This window comes from Lemur catta, chromosome X, assembly GCF_020740605.2.
Source record: "Lemur catta isolate mLemCat1 chromosome X, mLemCat1.pri, whole genome shotgun sequence".
Classification (NCBI taxonomy): domain Eukaryota; kingdom Metazoa; phylum Chordata; class Mammalia; order Primates; family Lemuridae; genus Lemur; species Lemur catta.
The window spans coordinates 6,333,012-6,352,868 of NC_059155.1; the positions used below are offsets into that span (position 1 = coordinate 6,333,012).

At 53.4% G+C, this 19,857-nt stretch overlaps 1 protein-coding gene across 2 annotated transcripts; it reads right to left on the reverse strand.

Moving 5' to 3' along the window:
- Positions 1–11,451: 11,451 nt before the first annotated feature.
- Positions 11,452–19,370, reverse strand: PNCK (pregnancy up-regulated nonubiquitous CaM kinase). Of its 2 annotated transcripts, XM_045538175.1 has the most exons (13): positions 18,872–19,370; positions 18,026–18,197; positions 14,420–14,489; positions 14,125–14,256; positions 13,646–13,720; positions 13,430–13,568; positions 13,141–13,264; positions 12,868–12,943; positions 12,661–12,773; positions 12,504–12,582; positions 12,334–12,421; positions 12,087–12,234; positions 11,452–11,770 (listed from the first exon to the last, which is right to left on the reverse strand). In XM_045538175.1, exons 3-12 carry the CDS (start codon positions 14,485–14,487, stop codon positions 12,094–12,096), a joined length of 1,035 nt encoding a protein of 344 aa, XP_045394131.1. In that variant the 5' UTR covers positions 14,488–14,489; positions 18,026–18,197; positions 18,872–19,370; the 3' UTR covers positions 11,452–11,770; positions 12,087–12,093. The 2 variants fall into 2 exon arrangements, with proteins under 2 accessions (XP_045394131.1, XP_045394130.1); XM_045538174.1 differs by lacking the exons at positions 18,026–18,197; positions 18,872–19,370 and having other exon boundaries at positions 14,125–14,486.
- Between the last annotated feature and the right edge of the window lie 487 nt (positions 19,371–19,857).

Below are 19,857 nucleotides of genomic sequence, written 5' to 3' on the forward strand. Positions count from 1 at the left end.
TCAGGTGGTACAAGATGGCTGCAGGGGGCTGGAGTTGGGTTTTTCCCTTCCCCCAGGTTGGTTAGGCTCTGATAAAACCCTCGTAGGTTAGGCTCTAGTAAAATAGTTTCTCTGAGGGCAGGCCTTGTTAAGGAGAAGAGAATGCTCTGGACATATCTCAAAATGTTTACTTTTCCCTCCCCTGGAAAAAGCATGAGGAGATTTTTTTTTTCACTCTGAGAACCTGCTCAAGCTGCTGGAGGTAAAACTCACAAAAGTATGGGTGCCTTCCTAAGACAGGCCCCTCCTTGGAGTTTAACTTTCAGACTCACCCGCCCTGAGCCTCCAGCAATTCAGTAATTACAGTTCCGAACGCATATGTCTGTCTCTCCAGTTTGGGGGCAGCAGTTTGTCCTGTGACCTCAATTCTCCAATAGATCTAAGAGGAATTGTTGATTTTATGTTTGTTCAGCTTTTATTTGTTGTTAGGACATACTGATGACTTCCGAGCTCCTGACACATGGGACCAGAAACTTAAATTCCCCTAGGTCCATTTTCATTGGCTCATTTTCCTTCTCATGATGGGTAACATTTTTCTGCTTCTTCTTCCTCAGCCAGAAGGCCTGGATGGCAGAGCTCACCTAGTTTGTTTCATTTCTTTCAGGGACCATAGTCTCTCATTGACTGCTGCCCACCGTCTGAAAACAATTGCTTCATATATTTTGCCAAGTTTTCCAGTTGTTTATGGTGAGAGGGTAATTCTGGATCCTGTCACTCTCTCACAGCCAAATCAATGTTGAATGACTTTAAGCTTTGTTGACAGAAATATGCATGCTGAATTTGTGAGGGCAACTAGAAAATAAAGAGAATGTATTATTTCCAAAATTGTAAAGGAGTATCAAATAATGAAGCAAAATCTCAATCCAAAAGAAGTCAAGAGAGGGAAATAAAGGAACAGAGACATTAGAATAAGTTGAAAGCATAACATATATGTTAGAAATGTATATAAAAATCACTAAGCAAAATAAACAGATTAAATTCTCCAATTAAAGACAGGATGTTTAAAAATGCAGCTATAAGCTGTTTCTAAAAGATCCATCTATAGGATAGGACAAAAAAAGGTTGAAAGGGCAGGACTTCCAGCTATGGCCAAATGAGGATATCAGTCAATAATCTCAAATACCTATGAAGTTGAGCAAAACTGACAAAAGTAAGCTTTTTGACCTGGAAATCAGCCAAATGTATATCATAATCTGAGAAGCTGAACTTTGGGTAAGAATAGTGGGCGTCTGTGGCACTCTGGTCTAGAGCTGCTCCCATCTCTCCCGGCTTGTTTGGCATGGAGGTTCTGCCAAGGCAAGGCCGGCCATGAAGACTAGCAGCTTCTCTGCCTAGCTTTGAAGGGAGCTCACTCAATTTGGATTAGCGGGCAATACCCACACCCAGTGGCATTGTCAGTGGACGTGACTTCTTGGAGGCGGGCCAGCAGGGGAGGGCTAACAGCTCTACTAGACTGAGGTTGTGAACATGGCTATGGCAAGCACATTCCTGTCTGACTGGAGACTGATGGCATCCCATGCTCCTCCCGCTCTCCTGCACTGCCCTGAGGCTATGCACTTGTATATAGGAGACACAAAAGGGCCCAGTAGAGAGTAAAACCTGGAAGACGTGAAAATACCCTGAACACTGAAAGAGCTCTCCTACCCACAAACAGATCCACCAGTAGAGAACACAAGCCTTACTGACTCAAGATGTGTTAAGCACATCTTCTGTCCAATCATGGGCCAACCACTAAGCTAGGCAGATACAGGAAGGCCCTAGGAAACCAGGCTTAAAATTTTCTTTATTTTTATTTTTTTATTTTTGAGACACAGTCTCGCTCTGTTGCCCAGGCTAGAGTGTCGTGGAATTAGCCTAGCTCACAGCAACCTCAAACTCCTGGGCTCAAGCGATCCTCCTGACTCAGCCTCCTTAGTAGCTGGGACTATGGGTGTGTGCCATCATGCCCGGCTAATTTTTTTCTATTTTTAGTCACCTGGCTAATTTTTTTTTTCTATTTTTAGTAGAGATGGGGTCTTGCTCTTGCTCAGGCTGGTATTGAGCTCCCAACCTCAAGCAATCCGCCTGCCTCGGCCTCCCAGAGTGCTAGGATTACAGGTGTGAGCCACCGCACCTGGCCAGGCTTAAAATTTTATACTAGAATATATATCTTTTTGAACTGGAAAAAATCTGAGCAGAGACACTAGTGCCTGCACACTCCAGGGAGACAGATTTCACAGATTTAGCCCAGAAAAATTACACAACAAAGAAACAAATTATAAAACACATATATATGCACATACTTACACAGCAACAACTTCCATGAAGGGGGGAAACAATCAGAATCCAGAGTTGCTGCAAAATATTATTTAAAATATCCAGTTTTCAACAAAAAAATTACAAGACATGAAACAAAACAGTCAAGTGTGACCCACACTCAACAGTCAATAGAAACTGCCTCTGAGTGTTCCCAGATGTTGGTTTTAGCAAATGGAGACTTCAAAGCAGCTATTATAAATATATTCAAAGTACTAAAGAAAAACCATATTTAAAGAGTTAAAGGAAAGTATTATAGCAATGAATCAACAAATAGAGATTCTTGATAAGGATATAGAAATTATGAAAAAAAAAAAACCTAAATGGAAATCATGGAGTTGAAGAGTACAGTAACTGAAATGAAAACTTCTTTAGAGGTGTTCAAGAACAAGTTCAAAACGTCGGAAGAAAGTACTACTGAACTTGAAAATAGATCAATACAGATTATGCAGTCTTCAAAAGAAAGAAAAATGATTGAAGAAAAATGGACAGAGCCTCAGAGATCTGTGGGACAGCATCAAGCATACCAAAATATGTGTAATTGGAGGCTCTGAAGAAAAGGAGAGAAAGAAAGAGGAAAAATAAATATTTAAATAAATAATGGCTAAACACTTCCAAAATTTGATGAAAAACATTAATCAGACCCAAGAAGTTCAATTAACTCCAAGTAAGATAAACACAAAGAGAGCCACTCCTTGACACTTCATAGTCAAACTGTTAAAAGCTAATGATAGGCTGGACACAGTGGCTCATGCTGTAATGCTGGCATTCTGGTAGGCTTGAGGTGGGAGGATCACTTGAGGTGGGGAGCTCAAGCCCAGCTGGAGCACGAGTGAGACCCCATCTCTAGTAAAAATAGAAAAAATTAGCCGGGCATGGTGGCACATGCCTATAGTCCCAGCTACTTGGGAGGCTGAGGCAGGAGGATTGCTTGAGCCCAGGAGTTTAAAGTTGAGGTGAGCTGTGATGATGTCACTGCACTCCACCCAGGGCAACAGATTGAAACTCTGACAAAAAAAAAAAAAGCTAAAGATAGATAATTTTGAAAGTAGCAAGAGAGAAAATGACCCTTGTAGATGAGAACCACAATAAAATTAACATGTGACTTCCCATCTGGAACAATGGGGGCTAGAAGGCAGTGGGATGACGGATTCAAAACACTGAAAGAAAAAAATACTATCAAGCAAAAATTCCATATCTAGTAAAACCATGCTTTAAAAATTGAATTTTTAGAAAAGACATGCCCAGATTAAAAAAAAAATAACTGAGAGAATTCATTGCCAGCATGCCTCCCTGCAAGAAATATTCAAGGAAGTTCTTCAGGCTGAAAGAAATGACACCAGTTAGTAACTTGAATTCAAAGCAATAAATGAAGAGCAGTAAATAATGGTTAATAGGTGAGTTAATATAAACGTCTATCTGCCAGGCACAGTGGCTGATACCTGTAATCCCAGCACTTTAGGAGACCAAGGCAGGAGGATTGCTTGAGATGAGGAGTTTGAGACCAGGCTGGGCAACATAGTTAGACCTCGTCTCTACAATTAAATAAATAAAAAGAAAAACAATATTCAACTAACTATATAGTGTTTACAAAAGACAAATATTAAGATTCAAACATACAAATAGATTGAGAGTAAAAAGACAGAAAAAGACAAACAGTGCAAACAGTAACCATATGAAAGCTGGAGTGGCTTTATTACTATCAGATAAAATAGACTTTAAGATAATAAATATTATTAGAGAAAAAACTGATATGTCATAATGATAAATGGGTCAATTCATCAGAAAGATAAAATAATTATAAACATATGTGCATCTAACAACACAGTCCCAAATACATGAAGCAAAAACTGACAGGAGAAAGAGAAAATTCAACTACAATAGTCAGAGATTTCAAAGCCCCAGTTTCAATAATTGTTTGAACTAAACAGGAAAACAGCAAGGATATGGGAAATTCTGGCAACACCATCAACAAATCTGACCTGACACCTACAGAACACACTACTCGATAAATGCCAAATGCACATTCTTTTCAAATGCACATGGAACATTCTCCAGGATAGACCATAACTTAGGTCATAAAGCAAGTCTCAATACATTTAAAGGGATTTAAATAATACAAAATATGTTCTCAGACCACAACAGAATTAAATTAGAAATCAAAAAATACAGAAATCTTGGAAATCCCCCCAAAATTGGGAATTAAACAACACGCTTGCAAATAACTCACAAGTCAAAGAAAAAATAAAGGAAATTAAAAGACTTTGAACATAATGAAAAGAAAAACAACATATCAAAATTTCTGGAATGCAGGTAAAGCGTACTTAGAAGGAAATTTATACCTTTAAATATGCCTACACCAGCAAAAAAGAAAGGTCTCAAATCAATAGCCTAAGGATCTACCTTAACAAAGTAGAAAAAATAGGAGCACACTAAATGCAAAGCAAGCAGAAGGAAGGAAATAAAGATGAGCACAGAAACCAATGAAACTGAAAACAGGAAAACAACAGAGAAAAATCAATGAAAACAAAAGTTGGTTCTTTGAAAAAATTCAACCAAATTGATCTTAGTCTACACTGACCAAGAAAAAAAGAGAATTAAATTACCAAGATCAAGAACGGAAAAGGGTGGCATCACTACGAACCTATAGAATTAAAAAGATTTTTAGAGAATGTTTTGAACAACTTTATGCCAGAAAATTGGACAACTCAGATGAAATGGACAAATTCCTAGAAAGACACATGACCAAAACCAACTTTAAAATAAATAAAAAATCTGAATAGACTTACAAGTGAATAAATTGAATTAGTAACTGAAAATCTTTCCACAAAGAAAATCCAAGCCCAGATGGCTTTACTGCTGAATTCTATAAAATAACTAAAGAAGAAACAACACTAATCCTTCACAAACTCTTTGAGAAAATAGAGGAGTAGAAATACTTTCCATCTCATTCTATGAGCCCCATATTACCCTCATACCAAAGACATAATTAATGAGAAAACTACATACCAATATCCCTCATGAACATAGATGCAAAAAATCCTTGACACAGTGTTTAAAAACTGAATCCAGCAACATATAGGATGGATTATATACCACAGTCAAGTGGGATTTATACCACGTATGCAAGCTTAATTTAACATCTGAAAATGTCAAATTTTCAGACCTTATGACCTCATTGAACCTTAATTGCTTCCTTAGGGGCCCCATCTCAAAATGCAGTCACGTGGGGGATCAGGGATTCAACATGACTTTGGGGGGAAAGTAAACATTCAGCCCATAACACTCTCCACATTTATCTATAGATTCAATGCAAGCTCCATCAAAATACCAGCTGCCTGGTTTTTGCTGAAATTGACAAGCTGATCCTAAAATTCAAATGGAAATGCAAGAAACCCAGAATAGCCAAAATATTCCTGAAAAAGAACAAAGTTACATGACTCTCAGGTCCAAGTTTCAAAACTTACCACAAAGCTACAGTAATGAAGACAGTGTGGCACTGGCACAAGGATAGACGTGTAGGTCAATGGAATAGAATGGAGAGTCCAGAAAAAGAAAACCCTTAGATTTATGTTCAATTGATTTTTAATGAGGGTATCAGGACAAGTCCATGGGGGAAAAATAGGCTTTTCAACAAATAGTGCTGGAACAACTGGACAGCCACATGCAAAAGAATGAAGTTGGACCCTAACCTCACATCATATAAAAAAAACTAACTCGAAATGGATCAAAGACCTAAATGTAACAGCTAAACCACTCAGAAGATAATATAGGTGTAAATCTTTGTGACCAAGATTAGGCAATGGTTTCTTAGATATGACACCAAAAGCATAAGCAACCAAAGGAAAAATAGATAAATTGGACTTTATCATAATTTGAAAACACTGTGAATCAAGAGACACTAACAAAGGGTGAAACGACAACCCACAGAACGGGAGAAAATATTTACAAGTCATACACCTGATAAGGATCTAGGATCCAAAACACATAAAGAATCCTTATAGCTCAACAATAAAAAATTATCCAATTAAAAAATGAACAAAAGTTTTGAATAAATATTTTTACAAAGAAGATACACAAATAGCTAATAAGTGCATGAAAAGATGCTCAACATCATTGGTCATCAGAACAATGCAAATCAAAACCACAATGAGATACCACTTCACACACACTAGGATGGCTATTTTAAAAATAACAGATAATATCAAGTGTCGACAAGGATGTAAAGAAATAGGAACTCTTGTGCATTGCCAGTGGGAATGGGTAAAATGGTACAGTTGCTTTGCAAAACAGCTTGGCACTTCCTTCAAAAGTTAAACATGGAGTTACCATATGGCCCAGCAATTCCACTCCTAGGTATATACTCAAGACAATTGAAAATATATGTCCACACAAAAACTTGCACACAGCTGTTCATGGCAGGAATTATTCACAATAGCTAAAAGGTAGAAACAATCGAAATGTCCATCAATGGTAATTAAAATGTGGTCCATCCATAGAATGCAGTATTAATATCATTCAGCTATAAAAAGGAATGAAGTTATGATCCACGTTACAATGTGGATGAATCCCGAAAACATTATGCTAATGGCAAGCCAGGCATAAAAGCCCACATATGGTGCGATTCCATTCATTTAAAATATTGGAATAAGCAAATCCACAGAGACAGAAAGTTGATTAGTGGTTGCCAAGGGCCAGGAGAGTGTAAATGGGGAGTGACCGCAAATGAATACGGGGTTTCCTTTCAGGGTGATGAAAATGTTCTGGAATTAGGCAGTGGTGATGGTTACACAACTTTATAAACATACTAAAAACCACTGAATTATACATTTTAAAGAGTGACTTTTATGGTACATGAATTATAAAAATCAAATTTTAAGCTTGAAAGGAAAAGGATTGAAAAAGATATACCAGGCAAATATTAATCATAAAAGTTATGGTTGCTATGTTAATATTAGACAAAGTAGACTATAAAGGAAAAGCATTTTAGTACTAATGAATGTCACTACATTTTGATCAAATAGTCAACTTACTTGAAATATATAGCAATTCTCAACTCATATGCACTTAATAATGCAACTTAAAAATACAAAAAGCAACAATTGAAAGAAATACAAGGAGAAACTGACAAAGAGTAGTTGAGCCCCTACTCAGACTTGGCTCCCAGGGGCGAGGAAAACTATAGAAATCTCCGCAGAGTGTGAGGGAGGAGATCTGGAGACATGGGTGTGAGGTGTTTTTATTTCTCAAAAGGGGCCATATAGGGCTGAAAAATATTGAAAAACTCTGTTAAAGCAAGAATCTGATCCTGTCACTTGTTCTTTTTTTTTTTTTTTTTTTTGAGACAGAGTGTCACTTTGTTGCCCGGGGCTAGAGTGAGTGCTGTGGCGTCTGCCTAGCTCACAGCAACCTCAAACTCCTGGGCTTAAGCAATCCTACTGCCTCAGCCTCCCGAGTAGCTGGGACTACAGGCATGTGCCACCATGCCCGGCTAATTTTTTCTATATATATTTTAGTTGGCCAGATAATTTATTTCTATTTTTAGTAGAGACGGGGTCTCGTTCTTGCTCAGGCTGGTCTCGAACTCCTGACCTCGAGCGATCCACCCGCCTCGGCCTCCCAGAGTGCTAGGATTACAGGCATGAGCCACCGTGCCCGGCCTCTGTCACTTGTTCTGCTTAAAACCCTTCAGTGGCTCCCAATGCCCTCTTGAGAAAGTTCACTTTCTAGGCTGATCCGTAGCCACTTCCTCTCACAGGCCCTTCGGTCAACCACACCGGGGTTCTTCGTTATTTCTCACACACTCCACACTTCTCACCTTGCCCACCTGGGACTAGAGGTGGAGATAAGGAGCCGGAATGAAGGCAGGGTGGGGTGGAGAACATGTTTGCCATGTGCCCAAACAGTGCCTGGCAAGAAGGGACATGCAGTGTATAGTGCCAACATGGGCACTGCCTGGCCGGGGGGGGGGGGGGGGGGCCTGGCGTGGCCCTTTCATCTCCTCAACAGCCCTGCTTCTCTCCTGGCTTCCCTGGCAATGTCCTCAGCTCCCCCGCAACCTACCCCAGCCCCTGCCCTCGCTGAGTCCACCATGCCCCAGCTCCCCTTTCCAGCCCCAATGCAGCTGCCTTGGCACAAGCTCTCTACGTCTCTTGCCTTGTTCCCCACATGGCCCAGACATGTCTCCCAGCCACCAGCCCTGCCCCACTCCCGGGCCTTTCCTCACGCTGAAGTCTAGAGGGGTCTTTGCAGGGCCTCGATCGCATGGTCTATCCCTACCACCGTGGAGACCTACCATGTTAGGTTTAGGTCCCCATCTAACAGGACCTAAAATTGACACACAGAGGATGTTAAAAGCAACACAAACCACCTGCAAAGCCCAAACTCAAACACGGCACAGCGTCCCTTCTCCTGCAGCACACTGCTAGTTTGCATTCACAAAAGGCAGGGTGGGAAGAACTTGCCCCTTGTCTCCTCCAGTCCCCACAATTCTTGTGGCCCTGGCAAGACCTCGCTTGCACGGAGGCAGGCCGGAGGGTGCAGTGGGAGAGCGTGAGGTCAAATCCTCACTCTGCCACAGCTGTGTGGCTTCGGCTCAGTTACTTAGCCACTCTATGCCTCAGTTTCCCCATACACAAGGTGCAGATGATGGTAATGCTAGTAGCTACCTCACAGGCAAAGTTCAAGTGAACACATGTGAAGGTCTTCAAAACAGTGCCTGGCATGCAGTAAGTGCTCAATGAGGAGTCGCTGTTAGCATTCTTTTTATTAGAAGGAATAGACATCCCATAAATACCAGCTATAAAGCTAGATACATATTTGCAAAGAGAAGGATGTCAGAACAATGGGCTCCCTGAACCCCCTCCTTCAGCCCGGTCTGGAGTCACAGCCGGAGTGCTACAGCCAGCTGGGCAATGGCACTCTCTGGCTCCAACCCCTGCCGGGCTCCCCGCTGCTCTAGACTAAGGCCCCCTCCCTCCCCGCCAGGCTTGGGTCTGCCAGTCCCTCCTGCCGTCAGCCCCAGCGCCCTCATAGCGGCGCCCCCCAGCTCTCTGGCCATCTCCCCACCCACACGCCACCTTCCACCTTGGGCTAAACCAGTCCTTTCTGTCTCCCAGGCTGTGCACCCGACTGCCTAGGTGACCCAGACTGCCCTCCTTGGATGGGAAGGTCTTGGAGAGATGAAGGAGGGGTGCACCTCGGCCTGACCTGGGGGCTCCCCCTCCTGCCGCACTCCCAGATGTGCAGGACCTCTCCCCGGAGCGTGGGCTTCCCCAGGCAGGACTTCAAGGGGCAGTGGACGGGAGGGACGGGCTTGAGAGGCTGCCCAGGCGCTGAAGGAAACAGAGGTGGCTAATGGATGTCTAAAGATGGGACCATGGTGCACCCTGCTGACAGGACACAGAATTGCACCCTGTGCCCGGGCAGCCTGGAACTGGGGCCCCAACGCTGCAGAGGAGCCATCTGGCCACATGCCTGGACTGGAAGAGCTGTGCATCTCTGAGTGCGTGCCGATTTCTTCTGGAAGCCTGGCTCTGGCACTCCTGCTCAGGGCTCCTGGAGCAGCCAGCACGCCACGCCACTTTCCCCTTGAAGATCATTCTTATCATCCCAGTAAAACCACCCCTCCACTAGAGGGCCTCCTCCTGGAGGGCAGGAACCTGGCCCGTGCACCCAGCAGTGCCCAGCACCCGGCAGAGTAGAGGCCCAGGCAATATTTGACGAACAAAGCAAGTACAAGTAGGTGTCGTGGAAGCCCAGTGTGAACAACTGAAAAGATGGCAAGCAGAGCCTGCAACACGGATGCTGGTGACGACGTCAATGCCCAAAGATGACAAGGCCCCAGGTGGGGGGCAAGGGGAGGCAGGACAGGTCATTGGAGGTAAAGAGGCCATGGGACTGGCTGACAGGTCCCCAACGTGTGGCTGGGCATTGGGGAGAGCAGGACTGCAGGCAGGTATGGGAGGACCCAGAGCCCTGGGGTAAAGGGTGGCCTGGGAGGGGCTGGGGGATGGAGGCGGAGCCCAGGCCCCCCAGCTTCCAGCCCTGAAGCCCACCCCAGCCTCTGCCCCCAGACCCAGCCAGCCTTGGTTTGGGCCCTGCCACCTCCTTTTGGGTCCTGAAGTTTGACAAGGACAGGGATCCTCTCGATCATCCTCGGACCAGGCTACAGGTCATTGGGCTCACACCCTGGGGGCTGGCAGGGGAAGGGGTGACCAGCTCACCTGGAACTTTGGCTAGGGCCAATGAGTGGCCCTGGAGTCCTCCCCTGATGGGCCCAGGAGAGGCCCGGAGCCCAGCAAGGCAGGCATCTGGAGCTCTGGCCCATCGGAATGGAGGTTTAAGGGATTGGGGCCACTCCGACCAGAGGACAGGCCATGGCTCTTCACACCAGAGGCCATAACCAACCAGTCACTGCTCCCAGGGGCCCGGCTGCCAGCTTAGGTCCACCTGGGCCTGGAGCCCATGGGTTCCAAAGCCCCAGCCCAGCACAGGGGTGGAGGCCCCCGGTGACACCCTCTCCTGTACAAGGAATCCCTCCTCACTCTCTGACCCTGGGGTTCCCTACCTTTCTGCATAACAAGGTGGCGTCTGGCCATGGAGAAGGGGAAGGAAGGAAGGGAGAGCAGGGAGGAGGCAGCAGCCATGGAGGAGACAGCCCTGGGCTTGGGTCGCCCTCCAGGCACCTGGGAGCCCTTCCCAGCCTGCGGCCCTGGCTGGGACACCGAGGCCTGGCCCCACACGTCAGGGGCACTGCAGCCCATCCCTGGGGCCTGGAGCCGGCGCTGCTCAGGCCCCCGTTTGGTCCCCTGCCATCCCCCCCACTGGCAGCCCATGTTCTCCTGGGGCTGCAAGGCTGCACAGCCAGACGTCTAGGGTGGCAGAGCTGGCTGGCCAGGCTGCCGGTAGCTGGTGCTTTGTGTGTGGGGGGCGTGGGACAGGAAGTTCTTGGATAATCGAGAGCTCATCTGCCCTGATGTGAGGGAGCAGGGGTTTGGGCGGCAGTGGACAAGGCAGCGTGGCACAGTCCCATTGGTTTCCTTCCCACAGGGGATCCCCGTCCCCTCCACACTTGTCCCGTGCCCAGCTCACCACTGGCCCATTGCTCTGTCTGTCTTTATTGGTTTGGGGAAAACTCGGAGGGGGCTGGAGGACCACGACACAAGCAGGACCACTCACAGTCAGCGAAGCAGGGAGGACGGCCCCTGAAACCCGCCTGCCTAGGCCTCCTCCGCTTTTGTAGGGGTGGCAGCTGTGACAGGGGAGGGGAGCCACTGCCCCTCGGCAATGGCAGAGCCTGGTGGAGGGTGCCCCACCCCTGCCCACACCCACGTCTCAAACTCCAGCAGAGGCCAGCCCAGAGTCAAGGGTCGGGGAGGGGACCAAAAGGGCCCAAGGGAAGGAAATCTGGGGTCAGTTCACTTGGCCTCGGCATCTGCTGGGGGAGAAGCAGAGGGAAGGGGGCGGTCAGGAGCCGCCCCGCCCCCCGCCTGTCCTGTGCCCCCTGCCTTCGTCCTGCCTTGGATCTCACAGAGGCTGTCCAGAGCAGGGCCCTGCTCACCGCCCACCCCCTCGCCCAATGCAGGACGCCCATTGGCCCTCCTGGGGCCGCCCCTCTATCTGTGCCCTCTGCCCCCAGCCCTCTGGTCTGTGGGCCTCCCTCCCGCTTAGACCTTGGCCACACGGAGCACCACCAGCAGCTAAGCTCTCCAAGGAGCCAGCTCCCAGGGGACAGGGCCCATCCCACACACCTGGGCATCACCACTTGGGAGGCTGGCCAGCCCGGAGGCCTCCTGGGTGGCTGTGTCGGGCCATACCCTGTTCAGAAGCCTCCTCACCCTCTGGGCTCTGCCCCAGCTTACGGATGTGGTGCAGGAACGAGGTGGCATTGAATGCTCTCTGCGGGAAGAGAGGGAGGTCAGGCCACACCCAGCCCCAGCCCCGAGACTGCGAGGACCGCGGCAGCCACCGGCCAGCCAAGGGCCTCTCCATGCTGACCTTCCAGTGGGTCCGGGCGAAATTCTTCTGGATCTGCTCACTGACCGAGCCTAGGATGTTCCTGTCCAAGGCTGCGTCCCCGGAGATCCTGGGGGAAGGCTGGGGTAAGAGGGGTGGTCTGAGGGGTGGTCCCTCTGGCCCTGGGACTGCTCGGCAGAGGTCCCACTCACCAAAGGTGCTGTAAGGCCTGTTGGCAGGTGAACCTCTTCTGGGGATCTCTTTCCAGAAGGTGCCGGATGAAGTCTTTGGCTGGAGCAGGGAGGCCGGCTCAGCAGGCCCCACCCCACGCCCCTCACCACCCCGGGCGCGGGCTGGCCCCAGGCTCACCTGATTCTGATATGTCATCCCAGAAAGGGGAGTCAAACTCATAGCTGGCCCTCAGTATCTGGTTGAAGAGTTCAGGGTCGCTCTCGTCATAGAAGGGGGGATACCCACACAGCCTAGCACCCACAGATGAATCACCCAGCTGTCCCACCCTCCCCAACCCAGCAGGGGCAGGCAGGTAGGAGATGAGCCTTCCCAGTGGTCACTCACAGGATGTAGGAGATGACACCCAGGGCCCACACATCTACGGCCTTCCCGTAGGGTTTCTGCTCCAAAAGCTCTGGGGCTGGGGGCCAGAGACAGACAGACAGACACACACACACACACACACACACATGCCATGCTGGTCAGCACTGGCTCAGCCAATTCAAGCCCAGGAATGCCTCACCCCGAGGCAATAGGTACCACAACTTTGCAGTCCCCCGGGCTCCCCCAACCCCCTCCCACCCACCAGCGAGCCTCAGGGTGCCCTCCATCACTTACCCACATATCCTGGGGTCCCACAGGCAGTGCCTAGCATGTTGCCAGCTTGGATTTTGGAGAGTCCAAAGTCAGAGACCATGATCTTGGAGTCCTCAAAGGGGGTGGCATAGAGGAGGTTTTCCGGCTGCGACACATGGGTACCAGGGAAAGGACCAGGTCAGTCCTGGGATGGCCCGGTGTGGGGACAGAGTAGGGGCTTCACACCCCCGAGTTCCTGAAACCCTTGGTGGAGAGGGGTACTGGGAAAGGCTCCAGCCGTGAGTCTGGGGACACGGGCAGGGCCAGGCACCTTAAGGTCCCGGTGCACGATGCCCAGGCTGTGCAGGTAGGAGACGGCGCCGAGGACCTGACCCACCAGGTGGCTGGCGTCCTTCTCCGTGTAGGAGCCGCGCTCCATGATGCGGTCAAACAGCTCACCACCTGTCACCCTGGGGGGAGCCAGGGGTTCAGCTGACCAAGCTTCAGCCCCCACCCTAGCCCCCACACCCGACCCAGCCCTCCTCACAGCTCCATGGCCAGGTACAGGTGGGAAGGGCTCTCGTGGACGTCCTCCAGAGCCACAATGTTGGGGTGACTGACCCTGCAACAGCAAGAAAGGGCCCCTTGTGGGCTGCCACGGGCCCCCTCCAGGACAGCAGCAGAGGGCAGGAGTGCTTCACCCTGGGCCCCAGGACAGCCCCTGTCCCTCTCCTCCTCCTCCTAGTCCCTTTTCCCCAGGCCCTACCAGAGGCCACCCTTGCGCAGTCCGGACGGCAGACAGACCCCCAGCCCCGAGCCCAGGCCTTCCTTGGGACACACACTTCTAAAGCCCATTTGAAAAGCGCAGATCAGTACCAACCCTCCAGTTTTGCTGACGGGGACATGCAGGCCCAGAGAGGGAAAGAGAACTGCCCCAGGGCCCCCCGCAGGTTGTTGGACAGGCCTGGACCGGAGCAGAGGGCACAGCTCGCAGGCCAAGGGGCTCCTCTCATCCCCGCTGCGCACCTGCGGAGCACGGCGATCTCGTTCTCCACCAGGGCCTCCTTGCCCCGCAGGGCCTTCTTGGGGATGCACTTGAGGGCGACAAGGTGTGCGGAGCCCCGCTCCTGGGCCAGCACCACCTCGGAGAAGGCGCCCCTGCCGCAGAGCCAGAAGGTGGGAGGCAGGAAGGGAGGGGAGAGAGGGAGAGCAGCAGGAGGGGGAAGGGCCCTCCCGGGTCCCATGCAGCCACCGCCCCCACACGCCATCTCACACACCCACCACCAAACACACACACACACACACACACACACACACTCACGAGCCCAGCTTCTCCCGGATCTCGTAGACGCTGCTGATGTCCTCCGTGTGTTTCTTGAGCAGCAGCATGTCTGGAGGGGCACAGGAGAGGTGGAGGGAGGGCCCCCGGGTGAGGGGCAGCCCCTCCCCCGCCTTCATCCCTCTGCCCTTCAAGGAAGCCCCCGCGCCCCCAGTCGCTCCCTCCCCCACCGCCCAGGTCCACAATCCCAGATGGACGCCTCCCACGGAGGCCACCACACACACGCCTCCCCATCCCAGGTACACGGCTGCCATCCGGTGCTGCCCCCACCCTGACACCCCAACGGTGACCAGCGCCTGGAGACCCCTTCTCTGCCTCCACACACCCAAGCCAGCTTGATCGGCCGCTTTCCAGAAGGCTCCGTGCACCCCCGCCCCAGTCTCTCTGGGCCCACCCCCATCCACAGCGTCCAGACCCCTCCCCACCCCACCCCCGCCTAGACCGCCACCCATGGCACAGCGCCCACAGGCGTGCGCCACCCAGGCCAGCAGCCCGCCCGAGATGCACCTGCGAGCCCCCGCGCACAGCCACCTGCCAAGACCACGGCCGCCCACGCGCAGCCCGGCCCTCGGCGACTCGGACCAGGGGGCACTCAGCAGCCTGGCCGCCGCGTCCCGAGCGCCGTGGGCCGAGCGCGTGCGGGCGGGGGCGGCGCGCGGCATGACAGGTGTGCGCGGGGGCGCGCGGGGGCGGTGGCCGTGGCCAGGAGCCTGGAGCTCCCCGCGTGAGCGCCCTGAGGCGGCAGGTGCGGACCTGGAGCGGAGCCGCAGCGTCGTGTCGCTCAGTGGCAGCCGCGCCAAGCGCCTCGCCGCGCCCCGCGGGCCCCGCCCCCTCCGCGCGCGTCCCTGCCGCCCGCTGGCAGCCGGGCACGCGGTGGCTGAGCGCGACCGCGGCTGCAGGACGCCTTGTAAGGCAGCGCCCGGTTCCTGCGCTCCTCGGTCGCTTGCTCGGTCGCTCGGCTGAGTCTGGCGGCGGTTCCAGCCCCCGCGCGCCCTGGCCAGGCAGGGGCCTCAGGGCTTTTGCACCCACATGTTGGTGTGGCTCGCTGCCTTCCAGTCTCTGCTTCAACGTCCTCTCCGCAGACAGGCGTCCGGGCCATTTGGTCTGAAACAACCTCCTTCCCTAGTTCCCGGTCCCTGCGACCCTGCCTCAGCCACTTGCCACCTTGGCCTCAGCTCCCAAGGCCAGTCTAATGGTGTGGGAACGGCAGCAGCACCCAGAGCAAGGAGAGGCTGAGAAACTGTCATGGCCAAGAGGAGCCTCTGGAGACATGACGACTAAGTGGGATGTGGGGTCCTGGCTACAGTCCTGGCACAGAAAAAAGGACACCAAGGAAAAGCTAAGAAAATCTGAATAAACTATGGCTTTAGTTAATAACGATGGAGTAACATGGATTCAGTAATTGCAACAAACGCAGTCCACCCTGCTGTGGGAGGTTTATCACAGGGAAGCCGGGAGGGGCCGAAGGGGAACTCTTGGCACTGTCTGCACAATTTTTCTGTACATCTAAAACTAGTCTGACATAAAAGGTAAAAAGCAAACCCAAAACTCCTTTCACAGGGTCTGTGTGAAGGGGCGCAGCTGGTAGGCAAGGGCACGGGTGAGGGGGGGCAGGTGGCCCCTGATCCGCCTTTCCTCAGGCCCCAGGCCTCTCCGGTTGCCCCCCAGCGTCACGACCCCTGCCCCAGACCATTCTTTCCCCTCTCCCGCTTGGCTGCAGCCCCCTCCCAGGAGCTGAAAGTACAAAGCCCTTCCAGGTGGACTCCGGCTCCTCTTTGTTTCCAGCTAACTCTAATTGCAAAGCTCATTGTGCCTCCAGAAGAGGAGGTGCCCCCACCCTGTCTCCAGCTGCCCACCCAGCTGCCCTAGGCCCAGAGGGCTCCCCAACAAACAGGAGCCCTCCCTCCAGCCCCTCATCGCCCCCCTCCGCCTCATCTCCTACTCCAACCCTCAGCCCTAGCTGGGATCTGAAAGGCCGCCTGCTTCCTGGGACACTGGAGGACGAGGACGCAGCTCTCCCTCTGTCGCTTCTACCCCAGGGAACAGTTTGCTTCTCTCCCAACAAGTACAGTAGGAGCTCTGGGCTGGGCACCCCAGTCCCTCCTGCACATGCTCAGAATCCCCTTCCGTGAGTAGAACACAAAGGCCTGGCAGGACAGGCAGATGCTTGGACAGGGACAGCCAGGGACAGCTTCCGGGCCCTCAGCTGGAGACCTGGGGGGTCCACCATGTTCCTCCCCAGCCCCTGCTGCCTCTGGGAGGGGGCAAGATGTGCCTTGACACAGCCAGAGAACGCCCTGAGACAGCCCACCCTGGCCTGGAAATCCCTTTGCCTTTGTCCCCTGCGCTCAGCACCTCCTGGAGCTGCCTCAGGCAACACTGTAACTGTCCCTGCGCTAGTCAGGGTGCCCGCCAGAGGCCAAAGCTCCAGCCGGGGTTCTGCTCCGGAAAACTCCAGCCTAGCCAGCCAGAAGAGGATCCCCCGAACTTCACGCACGGCCCAAGCCAGCTCAGCCTGGCCAGGTGGGGGCAGCCAGGGTGGCTGGCTTGGGGAGGGCTCCTGCAGCCCCTTTGGCCACCTGGGCCACCAGTCCTGAAGGAGCAGAGGGAGGCCTGCAAAGGAAGGGAAGCCAGGCAGCAGGCCCAGCATGAAGGGAAGCTCAGGAGCGCGCTGCTTGCTAGCGGCTGCCTGAGCTGGGGAGGCCGAAGTCCAGGTCATGTGGATCTTGAATGGCTTGGAGAGAAATTTAGTTTCATCTCCAAGGCACAGAAAAGCCCAGAAAAAGAGCTCAGACAGGGGCGTGACTGGTCAGATTTGTGCTTCAAGAGGGTTCCTCTGGCTGCACCAGGCCACAAAGAGGCCACTGCCACTGCAGAGTCCCAGTGAGCCAGGGGGTCACTGGCTGGCAGTGGGTGCAGGAAAGCGGGTGCTTTCCAGAAGGGTCTGCGTAGGGAACTGCAGGCCCTGCTGTCAGAGCAGGGGTGGGAAGCAGGATGTGAGGGGCAGCTGCAGGGAGGGGGACCGAGAGATGCAAGGTTGGGGGGCAAGGGGGAGTGTGGCCCTGTTGAGTCAGGTCTGGGGGCCTGTTGGATCCGCCCCCACAAATGTGGAGGCCTCAGCTCTGACAGTCTGGAGACACCCTAGGAAGGCAGTGGAGCAGTGGGAGCCACCTTGCCCTTCACTTCTGTCCCTGGCCACCTCCAGCCCAGTCACCTCTTCCTCTCCCTCAGCAGCCTCTGATACCACAGAGGCAACCAGCAATCCCAGGTGGCAGCTCCCTCAAGGTCCTGCCCTTGGCCTTGGAACCCGCTTCCCCTCCCAGCCAGCAGGCACAGGGCAAAGGAGAGACTGCTGCAGTGGCCACTTCCTCAAAGTGTCATCGGCTCACCCACGTCCTTTTCAAGCCATGCTTTCTCTTCCTTCCACCCTCCCCTTGGACAAGCAAGACCTCGAATTCTTGAAAGAGTCACCTGCACCCCACCACACCCTCACCTCCCCCTGCCCAAGTCCACGGCCTCTGCCTACACCTCTCTCTCACCCAGGTCACCGCCCTCCCTGCACTGGCATCACCCTGCCCCTGACCTGACCTGCTGGGGCGAGGTCCTCTTGTCTCCTATCTCAAATGCCATAGAGGTTGCCTGTGCTTTGGTTGGGCTGTCCTCTTCCCTCTCTGTCCTTGATCCCTGGGTGGCCCCAGCTCTGCAGGCCATCTGTGGGCCATTTCTCTATTGCCTCTTTGTCTCCAGACCAGCTTCAGTCCTGGACGGGGCCAGAGAAGACCCAAGTCAGGGACTTCTGAAGAACAGTGTGACCCTGCCACCTCAAGAGGTCCCCGTCAGCCTACGCACAGGCCACATGGATCTCCCGTCCACACCCCTCGGGGCTAGTCCTACAAGTTGCCCCTCCCTCACCGAGAAGGCTCAATCTGGCTCAGGCAGGACGGCTGCGGGCTCAGCTTAACCGGGTGAGCCATCTGGGCACTGCACTCAGATCAGGGGCCCTGGGGTTGAGGGGGGCCCACTCTACTTCCCAAGCCAGGACCGTGACCCTCTCCTTCCCTGCTCCAACCCCAGGCTAGTCTTGGCCCTAGAAAATTCTGAGCAAGCTGCTTAGCTGGTGGTGGGGAGGGAGCCCAACAACTTGCTCTTGCTGGGGAGGCCTGGGGGTCCCTGAGCAGAGGAGCTGGAGGTGCGGAGCAGGAGCTCCAAGCCTAGGCCTTTGGGGGAGGGTCTGTGCCCCCCGACAGGCACCAGAGGGCAGCCTTACCCTATTCCTGCTCCATCTTCCCCAGGTCAGCTGTCCTTACCATCCCCAGGCCAGGCAGGGGTGACAGAACAGGGGTCGTTACATAGTCCCCTTCTCTATCTTGGTGACAAACTCTAGCCTTGCTCCTCAGCCAGGCAGGCTTCCCTTTGCCTACTTCGGAAACTCACAGAGACCTGTCACTGCAAGAGCTGGGACCTTGACCTCCTGCATCCAGCGTCCAGGGCTGCAGCCCCAGAGTTGTGGGGAGCCAAACACCATGATGAGCCAGGACAGCACACCTGGAATCAGGTACAGCCACCCCAGCCTTTCCCCTCCAGACCAGCCATTGGCCCAGTCCTTCAGGAGGGCGATGCGGGCGCAGGGAGCCGGGAAGCTTGAGACCGTGGTACCCAGCACGCCAGAGGGGTGGAGATGGGGCTGGCTGCAGGACAGCAGGGACCAGGCAGACACCCGGAGGAGCAGACTCTGGCCTGTGAGGATGGGGAGAAGGAGGGCGGGGATGGCTGGAAGGGGGCCAGGGAGCCATTCTTCTACAGTCGGCAAGGACAAGTTGGGAGACCCACCCCCCGCCGGGCCGGGAACCAGGGGCGAGGGCGGGGAGGACCCCGGGGAGGAGGTGCTGGCGGGCGTCGCACGTAGCAGCCATCCCGCCTCCCGCTGGAGCGGCGTCTCCTCCTCGGGAGGAGGTGGGCGGAGTGACGAGCGAGCGGGAGGAGGCTGCGGGAGGGGGAGGGGACCGCGGGTCGTGGGGGTGGGGCGATGGTGACATCACCCCGGAGTCGTTCTTAAGCGGCGGCCGGTCGCGGTCAGGGAAGAGTGGGACAGTCGGATCGCAGCGGCGAGTCGCTGAGCCCGCCGCGGCCCCGAGAGCGGCTGAAGCCGCCGCCGCCGCTGGGAAGGAGGGGGCGAGGCGCGCCCGGGCCGCCGTCTCTGCCACCGCCGCCGCCACCGCCGCCAGAGTCGCGGGCGAGCCGGGCAGCCACCGCGGGCCCGGGCCGGGGCGGGGGGCGCGGGCCGCAGGCCCCGGCTCCGGCCGCCGCTTGCAGACAGCCGGCTCCGATGTCGCCTGCGCCCCGCTAGGCTGAGCCTCGGGCCGGGAGGGCCGCCGCCGCCGCCGCCCGAGCCGCGGGCAGGAGCCTCGGGAGCCGCCGCC